The following is an 18,447-nucleotide window of genomic DNA, read 5'->3' as shown; positions in this document are numbered from 1 at the left end:
ATGTTTAAGTTACACATACAACGTAGCATTTTTTTATAGGGAGAATATATGAATTGCTTCAATTATGTGCAAAATATGAATTGCAATTATATTAGTAAATGTTTTTTTAAGTATTTATGTGTTTACTATATATTTATTCTGTAATTATTTATTTAAGAAGTTAAAATTTTATATTTAAGTATTTTTATGTATTTACTATATATTTATTCTATAATTTCAAATAGTAGCTTGTATATAATTATTTATGTGTTGAATCTCAAATTGCATAACAAGTCTTTATATATATTTTGTAAGTGTTTAATATAGATATATTATTCTATAAGTGTTAAGTTATTTGAAATATATAATGGTTATGTGTTCAGTTTGTTTAATTATATACAGTCTATACATGTTTATTGCATATATTTTATAAATATAATACATGTTTAGTGATTTAATGTATATATTTTTATAAATACAATACATTTAAATTGAAATGAAAGTAGAATGAAGTGAAAGTGAAGGAGGTTGTTTTGCTGTGAAGAAGAAAAAGGAGTAGAAGAAGAAGAGAAGGTACCCATGGGTGTGTGTGTGTGTGTCTTTTTCTACTCATGCAAATGGGGAGGTGTGTGCGTGTGTGTGTGCGTGTGTGTGTGTGTGTGTGTGTGTGTGTGTGTGTGTGTAGCCTTGTTCCGAACGGTAATTTTCATGACCGTGTGTGTGCGGGTGCGCGCACGCATGTAGGTCCGCCGTAGGAGCCGCCATTGGAAGCTCCAATGGTAGAATTGCATACACACACAGTAACACATGGAATTTTCCTAAAACAATCATTCTTACCGAAAGAAGTCAAGGCTATGCTCGGCGGCACCTCTAAGAGCGAGTCTCCAATGTACTATGAGCACACTTCATCAATATTTTGAATTTGGCATCAAAAGAGTTGTTGTCCATGATCTCTCCATCTCGTCAATCGTAGATAGGACGTTGACCCTTATGATAAAACAATCCTAGCAATAGTGTTTCCACCTACAAATTACAATTAGAATGTGATCTAATTGAAGAAAACTACGAGCATGCTTTTTCAATCAGCAAATAACTTTACTTACTCTCAATCTTAATGGTCTTTCGCATATAACCATCGGGGATCAAAATAAGAATGGTGTGCATCATTTTGAATCCCATCTCAATAGCATGGCCAAACACAATGCCAAAGTGATCAGTGGAGCTTAAAGTGATGTACCACCCATTGTTTACCACATACTTAGAAGCTACTATGGCCACTTTCTTACTCAATTTTCAAGAGAATTGATTCAGTGGAGGGATCTGCATATTATGCATTGTTAATTTATTTAAAGTTCCAAAACTATCATAGACTGCTCATTGAGGTTTTGAAGAATGCATACCTCGTTCTATGAAAAATTCTCAACTTTAAAATTTGTTGGAAAATCCGCAAACAAAAGAGAGGCCACTTCATTGCTCTTTTCCACATCAATATTGGTTGAATGCAAAAAATCCAAGACCCTGCATACGATCAAACACATGTATTTCAAACATTCACAACACACACCACACATAGTCAATCTTTCTTCTCACATGTATTTTACCATTTCTCATCATCCAGAGAAATTTTGTCAACATCTATCATGTTGCCAATAACGGTCACATCATAATCTATGGAAGGCACTGCATAATCTAAAAATAAAATAGTTCATCAAGACTTGTTAAGTAGACAGGAGGTGACAACTAAATATCTTTATAAGCAAGCTTATCTGTGGAACCTTGAGCACCTTTTTTGTTCTTTTTGGGGGACTTCTTGGGCTTCTTGGATTTAACAAATTCCAATCGTTTCTTTATAGAGGAGATTGTATTAGTGTTTACTCTTTTTGAAGAGGTGGCTTTCTTGGAAGCTGAACCAATCTCCTCAATACCCTCTTCATTTCTTTCAAGGACGTGCTCTAAAGTAAACAAAAATATGTTTCTCTCACAAAAATAGTCTAAATAGTATGAGCACTTTAACAATTTTGTACTCTTTATAAATGCCAAAAAATGACCTTTATATCAGTTCCCTTTGTTGCGTGGGTAGGTGCCTGGAGTGTAATCTAGCCACCAAGGGCAGTACTCAATTTCCCAAGCAAGCAAACCATGATCTCTCATCCATAGTGGATACATACACTCCTCAGAAGAGGGGTCCCTCCAACTTTCAACAACAACCAGCAACTTCTCCAACAAAGTTTGATCATAAAGCTAAATTAGCCATCTACATAAAATGCATTTAATTTTCTTTGAGCTCCTTTATCTAGTGACTTATTTATTATACAAACTCTAAGTGCAAAATAGAATATCAACCATAAAGATATCAATTGTATTACCTGAATAATACTCTCCTCGAAGAGTCCATGAACTCTGGAATTTTTTCATCCAACTCTTTTGTGTTGAGCTTACTCCAAAGCTCCATAAAAGCTTTATCAATGTGCTCCCTCATATGCCTTGTTAGACTATGTTACGTAAAGTAAAAATGTACATGTTTCTTTTCTTTTTTTAGTTGGCTTGTGTGGACATTTACTACGGAACACACCTACATTGTTGATATCTTTTCTGGATGTGGTGGCTTGGGCCATGTTTGCGTTGAGTTGTCTAGACATTGCCTCTACATAGATAGTGATCCACGGGTCTTTCAGAAACATCTTTCATGCTTCAAGGCTCCATGCGTAAGTGCTATTCCAGCAGTTGATGCAAATAGCGACAAGGAGACCGACTGGCAACAATATGAGCCCGGATCACATTGCCCTTGATTGACATCTACATTGGTATTGTCTATGGTGTTTTCTCGTCTATGATATGTATGGGACCGCGTGTGACTATGGTGTTTGGATGCCACTTTTTTTGTATGATTGAAGACATGTTGTTGGTGTTGATCATCCTTATCAATGCAATCATCATTTTATGTTTATTGTGCTAGAAAAAAGTTGGTTGAGAGATTTGGATTTCCCAAAGTAATATACCAACACATATTTTTTTGCGTATGTAATTTCTTCTTCCCGCGAGCATTGGGCTGCTGCACGGAAGCAAGTATGGAGTGGGGATTTTTTTTGTTTGAATTTTCACGCCGTTATGCTATCGAAATTTTGATAGCTTGTCAATATAACCATGCTTTACTATCATGTTTGAAAACGTAATCGTGGTTTCATGTATACAAAGCTAAATGAAAGTTAGGCAAGCTTTCATGGAAGCAAGTATGGAAAAGGGATTTTTTTTGTTTGAATTTCACGTTGTTATGCTGTCGAAATTTTGATAGCTTGTCAATATAATCATGCTTTTTGGTGTTGATAATGTTTAGAAACGTAATCATGGTTTCATGTATGCAAAGCTAAGTGAAATTTAGGCAAGCTTTCATGAAAGCAAGTATGGAATGGGGATTTTATTTTTTTTTGCATTTTCACGCCATTATGGTGACGAAATTTTGATAGCTTGTCAGTATAATCATGCCTTTTTTGCATTAATCATGTTTGAAAATGTAATCATGGTTTCATGTATACAACAAAACGAAAGTTAGGCAAGCTTTGAATTGTTGTGCACAATGATATACCAACACCTAATTTTTTGCGTATGTATTCTCTTCTTCCGGTGAACATTGGGCTATTGCACGGAAGCAAGGTCTTATTCGCTTTATAAAGTCTATATGATTTTTGTCTCTAATGTGTGTGTTGCAAAAAAAAATTATTTACACTGTCGGTTTAAGAATATGTATGTGTGTGTGTGTGTGTGTGTGTGTGTGTGTGTGTGTGTGTGTGTATGTAAGCAGTTCTTCAACTTGGTAAAGTATTTTTAAGTAGTGGTTTATATATTTATATGTGTATGTTTATGTACGTAAGCAGTCCTTCAACTTAGTAAAGTGTTTTTAAGTACTGGTTTATCTGCAAAAGTCTATGTGTGTATCATTAAAAATATCAGAAATATTAAAAAGTATAAGCGAGCGAAACTTGTTTCCGACACAATGGTAAATGGCAAAAAAAGAGGGGGGGGGGGGGGGGGGGGGGGGGGAGGGAGGGAAAAAGAGGAACTACACAAGAGTTTACACCAAACGCATTTCGCTATATTAGCTCATTAGTGGTGTAAACAAAAAAGGAGGGAGGAAGGGGTATAAGTAGGGAGTCATGGTTCAAAAACCTGTACAAAATACCATAGTTAGGGAGGAGAGGCTAGTCTGGAAGGTGAGTAATTCCTCTTTAAATGTAGGGGGTACATGCAAAAAAGGGTGGGAAACAATTTTTAGGTGGGAAGTAAAAGATGGGAGTACAAGTCACTTAGGGGCTATTTAAAGTTAATGAGGGCCTTAAAAAAGGCTAGTGAATCAAAATTAAATGAGCCCTGTGTGAAAAAATCAAGTTTGGAAGAGGTATAGGGGAAATATAAGGGGGTGGAGGAGTTAGTGGAGGACAGGATAGCAAGGTTTGGAAGAGGTACAGGGGAAACATAAGGGGGTGGAGGAGTTAGTGGAGGAGGGGATAACAAGGTTAGGTAGGGTCGGGTTTAAGGGAGAGGAGGGTGCCAAGGTTTGGAGCATTAAGCCAACACACGATAGGTTTGAGAAGGTGTGTGAGTTCGGGATCATTTTTGAGGAGCTTAGCGAGGGGTTTGTTGATGGTGCGGGAGAGGTTTAGAGTGCGGGTAAGGGGAGAGAAGGGAATTTTTACAATGCTTGGTTCTATGTGTTTTATGAAGTGGAGAAGGTCTTACTTCATAAGATACAAAAAGGAAGCAAGCTTCCAAAAGAGAGGGGGCATAGCCTTTAGCTCTAAGCCTTGCATAAAAGAGGTTGCGAATAGTGATGAAGCCTGAAAGAGAGCTTTCCCGAAAAATGTATCTTTTGAGTTCTCCAAGGATAAAAGCATTTTTTTGATGTGTTGGATGCCAAGACTGCCAAGGAATATAGTTGTAGGAGTTGAGGCTTTTTTGGTCACAGTGTGAATCAAGAATACTAGAGGTGGCAAATGAGGATCCTTTGAAGAAATGGATATCCAAAATAAAAGCCTCTTGAGAGGAGATGGAAGAAGAAATTTTAATATGCTCTTGGAGAGGATGTCCATAGCCTTGAAGAAGATTTTTTAAACAGGAGGTAGGACCATCCCCAATGCCAAAGGCATCGTCAACGAATCTTTTGAAATAAAGGAGGAAAGGGGAGGTGAGTAGCTCCATGCCTTCTTCGAGGGAACAAAGGAAAAGGCAGGCATAAACCACTGCAAAATTTGATCTCATTGCTGTGCCTTTGGTTTGATGCCATACTTCTCCTTTGAAAGAGAGATAGTGATGATTGAGGATGAGGGAGGCTAGGGACATAATGAAGTGCACTTTTGCTGAGGGGAAAACATCTTGGATGGAATTTTTAAGAGCTAAGAGTCCTTCTATAATGGGGATGCTAGGATAGAGAGACTCCACATCAAAGGAGAAGAGGATAATATGGGGAGGAAAGGGGGTGGATATGAGGTCCAAGATAAGGGAGTGGGAATCTTTTAGGTGTTGATTTTTAGATAAGAGGATAGGATAGAGTTGTGCGTGGAGTCACTTGGAGGCATTTTCTAAAATATATCCCTTGTAGGAACAAATGGGGCGGCCTACAAGGAATGGTTTATGGATTTTGGGTAGGAGAAAAAAGGGGCAAGGTTTAGGCTTAACTAGAGAAGAGGAGAGGATGAAATCTCTTTCATTGCTAGGGAGAAGGGGGTAGTTTAAAATCATAGAGGTGAGGAGGGAGGTAACAAAGGCTAGAGGAGGGGAAGAAATTTTGGAGTAGGTAGAGGGGTCCATGAGGTGACTAAGGGCTTCTTTTTCATACCAATCTTTGGAGAGGACAACGGGACCAAGGTTTTTATCCGCAGATTTGATTACAATGTTTTGGTTATTTCTTAAGGAAGATAGGGCATTCATGAAAAAAGGTTTGGTGTGGAAAGGAGGACAAAAGGAGAGTGAATACATTCTTGAATGCCAAGTTTAGAGTGGAGAAAGGCAAAGGTGGATTCCAAGTGGGATTAGGAATAGATAGAGAGAGGGTAGAGGGAGGGGAAGAGTTCTTAAAAAACAATCTAAGGTGGAATCTTCTTTTTAAATTGGAGTAGGCTATAAGTATGGAATCCAGAGGGGGTGGAGGAGAAGGAGGGATATAATTGAGTCCAAGACCTAGGAGTTTATGTTCGGAGGAAGAAAGGGGGTGACTTGAGAGATTGTGTGAAGAGAGGTTTGTAATTTTGTGCTCAAGAGTGAAGATAGAAAGATTGCTTAGAACTAAAATTTTAAAGAGGTGAGGATTAGTTAGAGGAAGCCAAAATTTATGACGCTTTTTTTCGGAGTGGGAGGGATGGGGGAGGAAAGGGAAAGTACATGGAGGAGGGGGTCCAAAGGTGAGGAAAAAGGGGGGGTTTTGAGAAGAGCAAGTGGACCCAAGAGGTAGGGTGCTCTAGCCCTAGTTCATCCTCCTCCATTGCAAGTTTTTTGAGCCTTTGGGTAGGCTAAACTTGGGATGTATAGGCTTGGTTTGGGGCAAGCGGGGGGGTTTGGGGGAAAAATTGAGTGGGTAGTTGGGAGTTTGGAGAAGAGAGGGTAAGTGAGAAGTGTTGCTAGAGGAGGGAGAGGGAATTTTAGGAGTGTTTAAAATGGGGAGATTACAAGAGGGGGAGGAGTGGTGGGGGTACAAAGTAGGGGGGGTAGTTTTGGGTTTCTTAAATGGTTGTCAAGTGAATTCCTCATGGGAATTTTTAGCCAAGGAAGAGTATGGTTTGGAAGGTTTGGATTGGAAAGAGGGAGGCTTTGGGTGGGTAGTGTGGTGAGGGCGTTTGGGAAAAGGGGGTTTGTGAGGAGGTGAGAGAAGATTTTTCATTTGGGTGGTGACCTCTTGATGCACCAATTCACCTACCGTTTCCTCTTTAGGTAGGGATTGAACTTCTTCTAGGAGAGAGATTTGTGATCTCTTCCTAGCACTATGAGCCGCCATGCTCAAGGAAGAGGCCAAGTGAGTTTGAAGAATTTAATTTTGTAGGAGAGCATCAAATTTGTTGAGGAAAGTTTGTGAGTTGGTTGGCCCAAGCCGAAGGTAGCACTCTAGGGAAGGAGATGGGTGCAAGTTTTTTAGTGAGTTCTAGAAGCCTCTCTTCCACGATGTCCTGGTAGTCATCAAAGCTTTTTTGAAGATTTTTTATGAGTAAAGTTTGGGCTTGGATGTAAGCTTTAGTGCAATCTAGTTGAAATTGTATGTTTAGTGCCTCTAGCTTAGCGCTTAAAAGCGCTTGTGCATGTATGTCATCCAAGGTAAGACGAGGGGTTTTCATACAAAGACTATGAGGGGCCTTTTGGCTGGTGTGAAGACTTTGAAGGTGCGTGAGATGGGATTTAGCTTTGTTAAGCTTGGATTGAGGGCTTTAAATTCCTCCAAAGAAAGGGATACAATTTTGTTGAATTCCAAGGGTTTCTCTATGGCGGGTAGGATGGGGAGGGATGGTGGATAGGGAGAAAGATTTGAAGAGTTAGCGGAGAGGGAGCCGACAGAAGAGGGGAAGGTAAGGGGGGGATTTTTTTAATCATGCTTTTTTATCATGTTTGGAAACGTAATCATGGTTTCATGTATACAAAGCTGAAGTTAGGCAAGCTTTCACGGAAGCAAGTATGAAATGGGAATTTTTTTTGTTTGAATTTTCACGCTGTTATGCTGTCGAAATTTTGATAGCTTGTCAATATAATCATGCTTTTTGGTGTTGATCATGTTTAGAAACGTAATCATGGTTTCATGTATACAAAGCTAAGTGAAATTTAGGCAAGCTTTCATGGAAGCAAGTATGGAATGGGGAGTTTTTTTTTTGCATTTTCACGCCGTTATGCTGCCGAAATTTTGATAGCTTGTCAATATAATCATGCTTTTTCGCGTTAATCATGTTTGCAAATAATCATGGTTTCATGTATCCAACAAAATGAAAGTTAGGCAAGCTTTGGATTGGTGTGCACAATGATATACCAACACATATTTTTTTGCGTATGTATTTTCTTCTTCTGGTGAACATTGGGCTGTTGCACAGAAGCAAGGTCTTATTCGCTTTAAAAAGTCTATACGATTTTTGTATCTAATGTGTGTGCTGCAAAAAAAAATTCTTTACGCTGTCGGTCTAAGAATATGTGTGTGTGTGTGTGTGTGTGTGTGTTTATGTACGTAAGCAGTTCTTCAACTCGATAAAGTATTTTTAAGTAGTGGTTTATATATATATATATTTATTTATATTTGTACGTTTATGTATGTAAGCAGTTCTTCAACTCAGTAAAGTGTTTTTAAGTACTGGTTTATCTGCAAGAGTCTATGTTTGTATCATTACTTTGAGGTCCCTTTCCAAATTTGAGGAAAAACAAGTGCAAGTGCAACCATCAGCATGTTTTAGGTTCCTACTTTCAAATTGTCTTATTAGCCATTCATCCTTACTTTTAGGTGTGAACATTGTGCAACAACACCTACATGGACAGGAAACAACATTCTACTAAAAGTAGGGTAAGTACTAAAGACATGCTCATCACTAATATAGCCTTTCTCTAGATGGATATGGTTACCTTCCCCATCAATCTCTTGAATTATATAGAAAACTCACATAGATTTGCACAATATATAGTACATTACGTCGTGGCTTTCAAAAAGCTTGTAGTTGCATTTGGCGGTCCAGTTTAGCTAGAAGATATCAACAATACCCTAAGCCATGAAAGATCTTGACGGTGTGTTAGTAGACCAAGCCAAATAAAATTCTCACTACTTCAATAATATCAAGTCCTAAAAGTTACAATCTTAATGAACTCTTGCGATCTCCTCCAATCTAAAAAAGTAAAACATTTAGATTTTTCGCTAAGAAAAAACAGTAGTCATCTCTAAGGCCTTGCCTTTGGTATGCCAGAAAGGGAGTAGAGCCCCGCATGCCCAAATTTTTGCCTTCAATTGCTTTGCAATTATTCCCCTTCTCTTAAGTTCCAATACAAATTGAAGAAATAAACGTTAAGATAAAAGTGAAAAAAATGAATATTATTATGGCTAGGTATCACAAGAAGGTAGTGGCTCTAAAATTGTTAGTTTTTCCCCTTACTACATAGCAATACATTAAGCAGCTCAACCAAAGACATGTGTATGTCTAGACTCCAAAAAAGCTTGCTCTTTGTACGAAAGGTTTGCCACAAAAATGCCATGCATAAATCGGGCTAAACGGTTGCAATTTCTAGCAATGTCTCCCAATCAACTTTGAGGTGGCTACATCTAAAGTTAGCCACGTTTTGATCTTGACTCATCCCAAATAGGCATAACTAACTTAACTAGTATATTAATGAATGAAGAGTGCACACTTTCAGATCTTGACAATTGTGCAGACAGAGAGAGGGGACGATCCCAAATAGGCATAACTAACTTAACTAGTATATTAATGAATGAAGAGTGCACACTTTCAGATCTTGACTCATCCCAAATAGGCATAACTAACTTAACTAGTATTTTAATGAATGAAGAGTGCACACTTTCAGGTCTTGACAATTGTGCAGACAGAGAGAGGGGACGATCCCAAACCTTGACATATAAATTATTCTCACCAAGGCATAGAAGAGTGGAAGAATAACATGTTTATCTACTTAGGTCTATTTTTTTAATGTTCAAGCTAACATTTTTTATGGTCTCATAAGTAAATTATCCTAAGGTTGTTCAAATAGTACATCCTCACATGTGGTGTAGTGTCTCACACATTATTTGGAATTCACAAAATACAAAGTAATGAATAACACAATGTTGTGCACATGATCTCACATCCCCCTATATATAAGAGCGTACTCAAGATTAGTCATATCAATCATTACAATTCAAAGAACACCACTTTTTCCTTTTTGGGGGAACATTCATATTCTAAAATGATTGTCATATTTGAAATGATTAAAATAAGAAATCATTTGAATGAATATGTTATGTGGAATGTGAAGGAATACATGGTTCTAGCTTATGACTCACAAGAGCTCATGGAGATAAAAGATATAAATTATTTGATTCGTTATAAGCTTCAACAAAGAAATGTTTAATCTTATACCCATAGAAAGGTCCCACCCCCAATTCTTTCAAGTTAAATATAGAAACATGAAGCAAAGGTTTGAATTAATACACCCACCAAAATATATAAGATCATATAATTAAAATAAGTTGTTTACAACATTAGGCGTAGGCATCAAACTTGAAATTACAATTTATTGATTATAATATTTCTATATATTAGTTAAGAATAAATCTCACCTCAATCTTCCACCACATTAGAGCCAAAGATATCCACCAAATTGATAGTATGTTTGCACACGACTAGATGGTCAATCTCCGCCTGCAAAGAGGCTCTCCAAGTGTTGTCAATGTAGCTCCATGTCTGCCACTCTGTTAGAGCACTTTTCATTGTCTCATAGCCTTGATTGAGTTCCTAGTCTCCAGTGTTGTGAGCACGGTTTAGATGGTTGAACATTCTGATGGCTTTTGTTTGTGTCACGCTCCCTCTGCATGAACATATTCTTTTCTTCAAACCCATGCTTATATAAACTCGAAAAAGCATCACCTTTAGGCAAAAAACATGAATTGATTAACTCGCAAATAAAATTAATCCCTAGGGATATACACACACTTTATGACCCTAACACTAAAAAATGGAACTCACTAACATCATATGAAGTTGAAATGAAGACAATCAGAAAAGACCACCCGGAGCAAGAGGCTCTATACAGGCTCATCCAAAAACAAAATGCTGATCCAAGAACCTTAGAGCCCTTCAAGGTTCTCCACAAACCTCCCAAGAAGAAGGCGCCAAACAAGAAGAGAGTCAGGTGGACTGACACTAGATAAAATCAGAAGACTATTGGAAGTTTTGGTAGATACCAAAATTCAAGAAAGGTGAGGAGGAATGTAGATGGCGGGAATGGCCTTTAGAAGGCAACTGGTAGACAACTGGATTGGAAGCTTTGAGAGGCATTAAAACTATGGACGGTCACCACAATAACTGATACAATATGCAGTCAATCAAAGCCCATTTAGATGCTATAAATAGGGGGCCTTTACTTCATTTTGGCCTACCTTATGTAGTCTTTTCTTGTCTTACCTTGTATCATTCATGAATTTTGAACCTTGTACCTTGGAGCTATGGTGCTCATATAATCTCTCATACTGAGTCGGGTACTAAGTTTACTCATTGTACTCACTCACTATTCTAAATACATAATTCCAGTTCTAGTTTTCACTTCTAGTTTCATTGTCTTTTCCCATTTCTAGTACCTAATGTCATTTCCAGTTCCAATATTGTTATCTAGTTTATGCTTGGTCTGATCTGAAGTCTCTTGTCTGGTCTAAACTAACTCTAGCCACCAACTTGGAATAAGTGTCTGAAAGTGTCCAACTCATTCAAACATGCCTCTCAAAACGTTGCCGAAAGGGTCAACTAGCTAATGTTGCTTCAACTTGCCAATGGAAAATATGAGGGTCATAAAATGTTGCAGGGACCACTCCTTCCATTCCTCTTCTTGGCGCCATATTCCTCCCAAGGTCATCAAGCTTGACGTTCTAATACCATGTCAAAGTTGATGATACGGAAGCATACAATGGAAAGGGGAGAATACGAGAGAGAGAGAGAGAGAGAGAGAGAGAGAGAGAGAGAGAGAGAGAGAGAGAGAGAGAGAGAGAGAGAGAGATTCTGTTGAACAAACCAAATGGGCAATGAATTAGTGATTATACAATGGGGGCAAGCTGTGCTTATATACTCACCTTAGCAAATCGCCCTATCGAGAGTTTGACAAATAAGTAAAATAAATACCTACAACCAAAATAAATCTTGGGATCACATTGGGCCATTCACTTGAGATGACATAGCTTTAACAAGCCCTATATTTGCTTGAGGTGACCAAAAGTTCTCTCCACTACAATCCTAGAGCTTGACAGCTTGAAGTTAAACTTTTGTGTGTGCTCGTCAATGTTGGGTCCAGGAAATGGTGTGACTAGCGAAGGCAAATTCAGTTAGCCCCCACCAGCAAGTATATATTCCTATATGCATTGCCTCCGATAGGAATGGAAGGCCCATTCAAGAGAGCATTACTTTGGGCCTGCATGTACAGATTGGAGTTTCTTAGGATGTGTATATCATTGTAGACTCTTGGCATGCCACACAAGATATCCAAGAATCGCATATCACTATCACACACAACCTGCGAGGTCATGGAGTAATTGTGATTTCTATCATACCAATGTTCTTGCACTTCTCAAGTGGGAAGTTCCATATTAATGTGTGTGACATGAATTGCACCACAAATAATTGGAAAACCTTGCTTTGCCTTAAAGCCTCGTTTCACCTCGTCAAGCTCCACAAAGTTTTGTGTGAATATGCTCTTTATCTTAACCTATGCTCAACTTTGAATATACTTAGCCACAAAATCATCCTTAGTAAGAAGGCTAAAATCCATACATGTTGGTGACATTGTGTGTTGGTCCCTCAATTCCTAGAAGGTGTAAGGACATGGCCACCTTCCTCTCCACAGTCAAAACTCGAGAAGGAACAACTTCCACAATTTGAGTCGAGATGGGCTTTCATTCCAAGTATGTAGCCACCACCAAGTTGCACACATACACGAAGCAAGATCAAGGGATTCTCATATTCTCCTCGAAGCAGATTTTGTCTCCCCCAGTGTAGTTGAGAAAGGTTTTCCAAAAGTGCCAACTCCGTGGCTTCATGTACCAAACTCCCATGGTGGAGCTCTTGCGAGCCCATTTTGTGCAAGGGCACATGAAACCGCACACAATTGAACCATCAAAACAACCACATCAAAGAAGTTCTCATCATCTTCATTGTGTGCAATGAGGTCATTGAGCATGGAGTTGGATTGCAGGTAATCCATTGTTTTCAGCCAATGAGTAAACACTATTCCTGTGGCCATGGCCACTTCGCTAATCGATAATTTACAGTACATCCATTGGGGAAATCAATACTTGGACATTTGCAAAATCCAGTTAGGAGTAAATTGATGCTCCTTGAAATGATTTTGTCTGAGAAATGTGTGCGTGTGTGTGTGTGTGTGTCCACGTGTGTGTGTGTGATGAGAGAGAGAGAGAGAGAGAGAGAGAGAGAGAGAGGACAGAGGTTGCAATTGCACAAGATGAAAGTGGAAAAAGTGTGCACATGTGTGTGTGTGTGTGTGTGTGTAGGATGAATTCAACCATCATAGCATAAAACAGACAATCATCCATAGGTAAAAAAGTCCAGAAAATGTATATGCATCATGTGTAATTTGGGCAATGCACAATCAAGGAAGACAAAAACACTCCCATTAAACCACTTGCATGCAAGACATGGTAAGCCCTCCAAATGTTAGCTGCCACCATCACAACCAACAAAAAAAAAGAGTTAGAAGTGGTAGACAGGTGTCATTAATGAAGGACACTTGTTATCAATGTCCACCATTGCTTAAGGCAAGAAATTTAAAGGGGAAGTAATCCTATGATGAATGCCTAGACCTAATTGGGGAGCTCCATATTGAGTTGGTTAGGGAAGTATGGTCCAATCAAAAAGTCTTGCAAACTCAAACTCTCAATATCCCACAGTGCAACCTTCATATAGATCTGTAGATTTTCCATTTTGAAAAAGTAGGCGGAAGTGGTTTACTCACGCAGAGTGAGGTGATGGGAGTAAGGGGCGACGTGGGAGAGGTGGTAAGGTCTCCTTCTTTGATATAGCCCTAAATCAATACCCGCCATGCAAGGATGTATGCCAGTGTAGTGGTCTAGTGGAAGTGTGTGAAGGTGATTTGTAGTACTTCCTATCTAGCAGATAAATGTCACCCTTATGATGTTTAAAGCCACTCACTTAAGCCTTATATTCCATAGGAAAACAAATCCAAAGTGATTAGGTGTGTGTGTGTGTGTGTGTGTGTGTGTGTGTGTGTGTGAGTGTGTGTGTGAGAGAGAGAGAGAGAGAGAGAGAGAGAGAGAGAGAGAGAGAGAGTACACAGTGAGTACATCGATCGAGTGTAGAAGTGTGTTGTCATCTATTCATGGTACAACTCGTGTAAATTGAAAGCGTTGCAGTAAAGCCAATTTTGGTGAGGCGGGCTAGGAGCTATGCTTGCAATATAGGCAAGATATAACAACATGGAAGGTAGGACACTATTGGAGACACTCATCTGGGAGGCAAGGACTTCAAGAATCACATGGTCGACCACTGCGTGCAGAACTTCAAGAGGAAGTACAAGAAGGTTATAGCACTAGGCAATGCCAAGGCCCTGTGCAAGCTGATGATTGTCATCTGTTGCTCAAACAACTATTGAAATATACTCTCTCTATGAGGGCATAGACTTCTACTTCACCATCACAAGAGCCCGATTCAAGGAGCTGAACATGGACTTGTTCAAAAAATGCATGGAGCCTATGGAGAAGCATTTGCAAGATGCAAAAAGTGAATATGGCCCTTTTTTTCAAATCAGGCACCATTGCTAGAGATCTGTGGCGGTGTAACGGCTAGATATATCACCTGGCCTAATGTTAGGGCAGCCTAGGGATTCCAAGTCCTACCACATTTGGCATACATGTTGACCAAGGCAGTGCCAAGCATAATATTTTTTTTTCAACATCCCCTGACTAACAAAATCATCATGAGTTCTTTTGTCCATCTTAGCGTCTTCCAAATTGCCACATGCCTTCAAGATGTAAGCATAGGTTATTAAATCTGGAGACATGCACTCGCTTTCTATTAGCTTAAAATAGCCCATAGCTTCCTGGCCCTGCTCCTATTTAGCATATCCCATAACCAGTGCATTCTTAGACTTAACATTCCGCAAAGGCAGCTCCTCAAGAACCTTTTGTGCTTTTTGAAGCACACCGCATCTAGCATCCATGTCGGTGAAGGAACTGCTAAGCACGCAGCCCCTGTCTCACAATATCATCATTTTGAAGTCTTGTGTAGGGCCACATGCCTTCTAGATGCAAGCATAGGTGATTACATGTGAAGAGTTGCCCTGGTTTTGCATCCGCTAGAAACAACCTAGAGCTTTGCAATCAATGCATTTCAAGAGACGATATTCCAGGCGGCAAGAAGCTCGTCAAGAACTTTTTTGAGCTTTTTGAAATATTTGGCATGCATGTCCACCAAGGAATTTCCAAGCACGACGTCTTTTGTTAACAGCCCTTGTAATAAAATATCATCGTGCATTCTTTTTCCCATATCCACTAAAAACAGACTAGAGCTCTCTGGCCCTGCCCCTGCTGAGCATATCCCACAATCCATGCATTCAAAGAGACGAGATGTCGGACACAAAGCTCCTCAAGCACACCATGTCTGGAAAACGTGTCGATCAAGGCAATGCCAAGCACATAGCCCCTACCTAATAATATCATCATTGCCCATATTGGAGTCCTGCATAGTGCCACATGCCTTCTAGATGCAAGCATAGGTCATTACATATGGAGAAATGCCCTCGCTTTGCAACCTATGGAAACAACCTAGAGCTTCTTGGCCCTGCCCTTATGCAGGCATAGGCAATTGAATTTGGCAAAAGGTCAACGCTTTGCATTTGGTTAGAAAAAACCCAAAGATTCCTTTCCACAGCCATGTTGGGTGTCTCCTGCAATGGACATTCTCAAAGAGACAATATTTTTAGCAGAAATCTCATCAAGAACTATATGTGCTTTCGTAAGAGCATGACATATGACATACATAATGAACAAAGCATTGCCAAGCATAGCATCTTTCTTTAGCATCACCTAACCTTATCACAAACTCTATTGTCTGCTTAAGGCCACGCCTTTGTAGGGAGGAAAGAGAGTCAGTAGGCATTCATAGGCTCATGATGAGTGGTCAAGGCCATACTACATTGTGCAACATGACAAAGTAGTCACAGAGCTCAATGTCATTCTCTTCAAGGATTTTGACAAACATTTCCTTTGTCTAACTCTTCTGGGCGAGGTTGATGAGATGAACTCTATTAACACTTTGTCAGAACAGGATCGATTGAAAACGTACTAGAGCTCTCTGGCCCTACCCCTATTGAGCATATCCCACAATCAATGCGTCCCAAGCGACAAGATTCCGGACACAAAGCTCCTCAAGCACACTGCATTCCAAGAGATGAGATTCCGGACACAAAGATCCTCAAGCACACTGCATTCTGAGAGACGAGATTCCAGACACAAAGCTGCTCAAGCACACCACATCTGGAATACATGTCGATCAAGTCAATGCCAAGCACACAATCCCTGTCTAATAATATCATTGTTGCCCATATTGGAGTCTTGCATAGTGCTACGTGCCTTCCAGATGCAAGCATATGTAATTACATATGGAGAAATGCCCTCTCTTCACATCGATGGAAACAACCCAGAGCTTCCTAGCCCTACACTTGTTGGGAATCTCCCACAATAAGTTTGTTCAAAGAAACTCCATTCTAAGTCGAAAGCTCGTCAAGCACTTTTTTGAGCTTTCTGAAGTATTTGGCATAGATGTCAACCAAGGCATTTGCAAGCGCGACATCAATTTTCAACACCCCTTACTAAAAATATCATCATGAATTCTTTTGTCATATCAATGTCAAGCGTAATGCTGCATGCCTTTAAGATGCAATTGTAGGTAATTACTTTCGGAGCGATGCCATCTGTTGGTATATCTGCTAGAAATAGCCTAGAGCTTCTTGGCCTTATCTCTGTTGGACATATCTACAATCAATGTACTCTGCAAATGACATCTTGCACAAAAGACTAGCAAGCGGCCTCGAGGCGATCTCCAAGAACCTTTGAAAGCAATATCGTGTTTTGGCTCTGTGGAGTCCAGGCGACTTCACCCATAATAGCTTCACGAGGGCACCAACACAACAACCTACGTGTGCGCCGACTTGCTCAAAGCTTTGCTTGCTCGACTCTCAGCAAGGAACTGATAACACAACAATGGAAATGACATCATAAATCCTCTTGCCCATGTGAAGGTCTTCCATAAGGCCACATGCCTTCAAGGTAGAAGCATAGTGCATTTGGCGAAAGGTCTTTCCTCCGCATTCGATAAAAAAAACCCAAAGCTTCCTTTCCACAACCATGTTGAGCATCTCCTACAATGGACATGCTCAAAGAGACAACATTTAAGCTCATCAAGAACTATATATGCTTTCGTAAGGGTACCACATATGACATACATAACGACCAAAGCATTCCCAAGAATAACATATTTATCTAGCATCACCTGACCTTATCATGCATTCTATCATCCATGTGAAAGGCCACTGCCTTTGTAGGGAAAGAGAGTCAACTGGCATTCGTAGGGATTGATGAGTGGTCAAGGCCATAACACATCGTATAGCATGACAAAGTAGTCACGAAGCTCACCATCGTTCTCTTGAAGAATTTTGACAAACATTTCCTTCGTCTAACTCTTCTGGGCGAGGTCGATGAGATGAACTCTGTCAACACTTTCTCAGAATAGGCAATACTAGCTTCCAGCTCTATGCCATCAAAATGCTTCTCTTCACCCTTGTCGTGCATCTCAATCAATGGCTTCTCACCAGGCCCAACAATTACCTTGAAAGGCCACAACTTTGCATTACTCTGCACACAAGGATCAAAGTATCATCATCCAATGAGGCACTTGGCATCTGTGAAAGAAATCAATAGAAAGAGCAAGTCAAATACATTTTGCCCCAGCAAAGAGTGTCGATACACAAATAGCACAAGAGCTACAAGACGTGTGATAGCCTTCGACAAGCAACTACTTGTCACACATACCTACATGGAAATAGCAAAATACACAAGTTCCCATGGGTAACCAAGTGATTGTAATACACTTGAACATGGAAGAGTCTAAGAGCAAAGCAAGATCACATGAATGACAAGCACAAGGGAGCTACAAATCATGGAAATCCAACCAAAACCCTGTAAATCCATATACATGCGCATACTAGCTACATATCATGCATATCATGGAAATCAAACCAAATCAAGACATGAGAACGTACCAAAAACGGTATGGATGGGATTCATGGTGACATGATTCTTTGCCGCATCACTGAGAGGCGCTCAGTTTCAATGAAGACCACATAGGAGGACGTGGTTCGGTTTTCCTAGTCATTGGTGATGATGTCCACACGATCATGATGCCACACACCTATGCAGGAGTATGTGGTACCCAGGTCTATGCCAATAGCGGGACCTTCCTTCGCCATAGCTAACTCTGAGGGGTGTTAACTAGTACAATAGGAGAGGTGCGATTTGAATGTTTTACTTGGTAAGCAAAGGTGGTTTTTTCAAATAAGCCCACAACATTAAGCCACTTGGCTCAATCCTGAGCATCGAATAAAAATAATAATCCAATGTTGCAGACCACTAGCCTTACAGCGTTGCCCCATGTAAAAAAAAGAGTTGTCATTGTGACTTACAAACTTCCATGGTGGAGAAAAGGCTCAATTGAACCCTATCTTTGCCAGTAGCTC

The 18,447-nt window shown here is 39.7% G+C and overlaps 1 protein-coding gene and 1 pseudogene across 3 annotated transcripts in view; both read right to left on the bottom strand.

Moving 5' to 3' along the window:
- Window positions 1-1,061: 1,061 nt before the first annotated feature.
- Window positions 1,062-1,913, bottom strand: LOC147425497 (uncharacterized; annotated as a pseudogene).
- Window positions 1,914-14,006: 12,093 nt separating this feature from the next.
- The window catches only part of LOC147425495 (uncharacterized), a 174,524-nt gene continuing 170,083 nt past the window's right edge, over window positions 14,007-18,447 (bottom strand). For 2 of the 3 annotated variants that reach the window (XR_015186408.1, XM_086499874.1), the window contains one exon: window positions 14,007-17,566. Coding sequence is in view for 1 of the 3 variants with exons in the window: in XM_086499874.1 (XP_086356000.1) it covers window positions 17,562-17,566 (5 nt within the window). In the remaining 2 variants the exon portion in view is untranslated. Of the gene's footprint in view, window positions 17,614-18,447 lie in introns of all 3 variants that reach the window. The other variant, XR_015186409.1, reaches the window with a different exon arrangement.

This window comes from Adiantum capillus-veneris, chromosome 25, assembly GCF_014529385.1.
Source record: "Adiantum capillus-veneris isolate H3 chromosome 25, ASM1452938v2, whole genome shotgun sequence".
Taxonomy (NCBI): Eukaryota; Viridiplantae; Streptophyta; class Polypodiopsida; order Polypodiales; family Pteridaceae; genus Adiantum; species Adiantum capillus-veneris.
The sequence above is the reverse complement of the archived record's forward strand: the minus strand, read 5'-3'. Positions and strand labels throughout refer to the sequence as shown.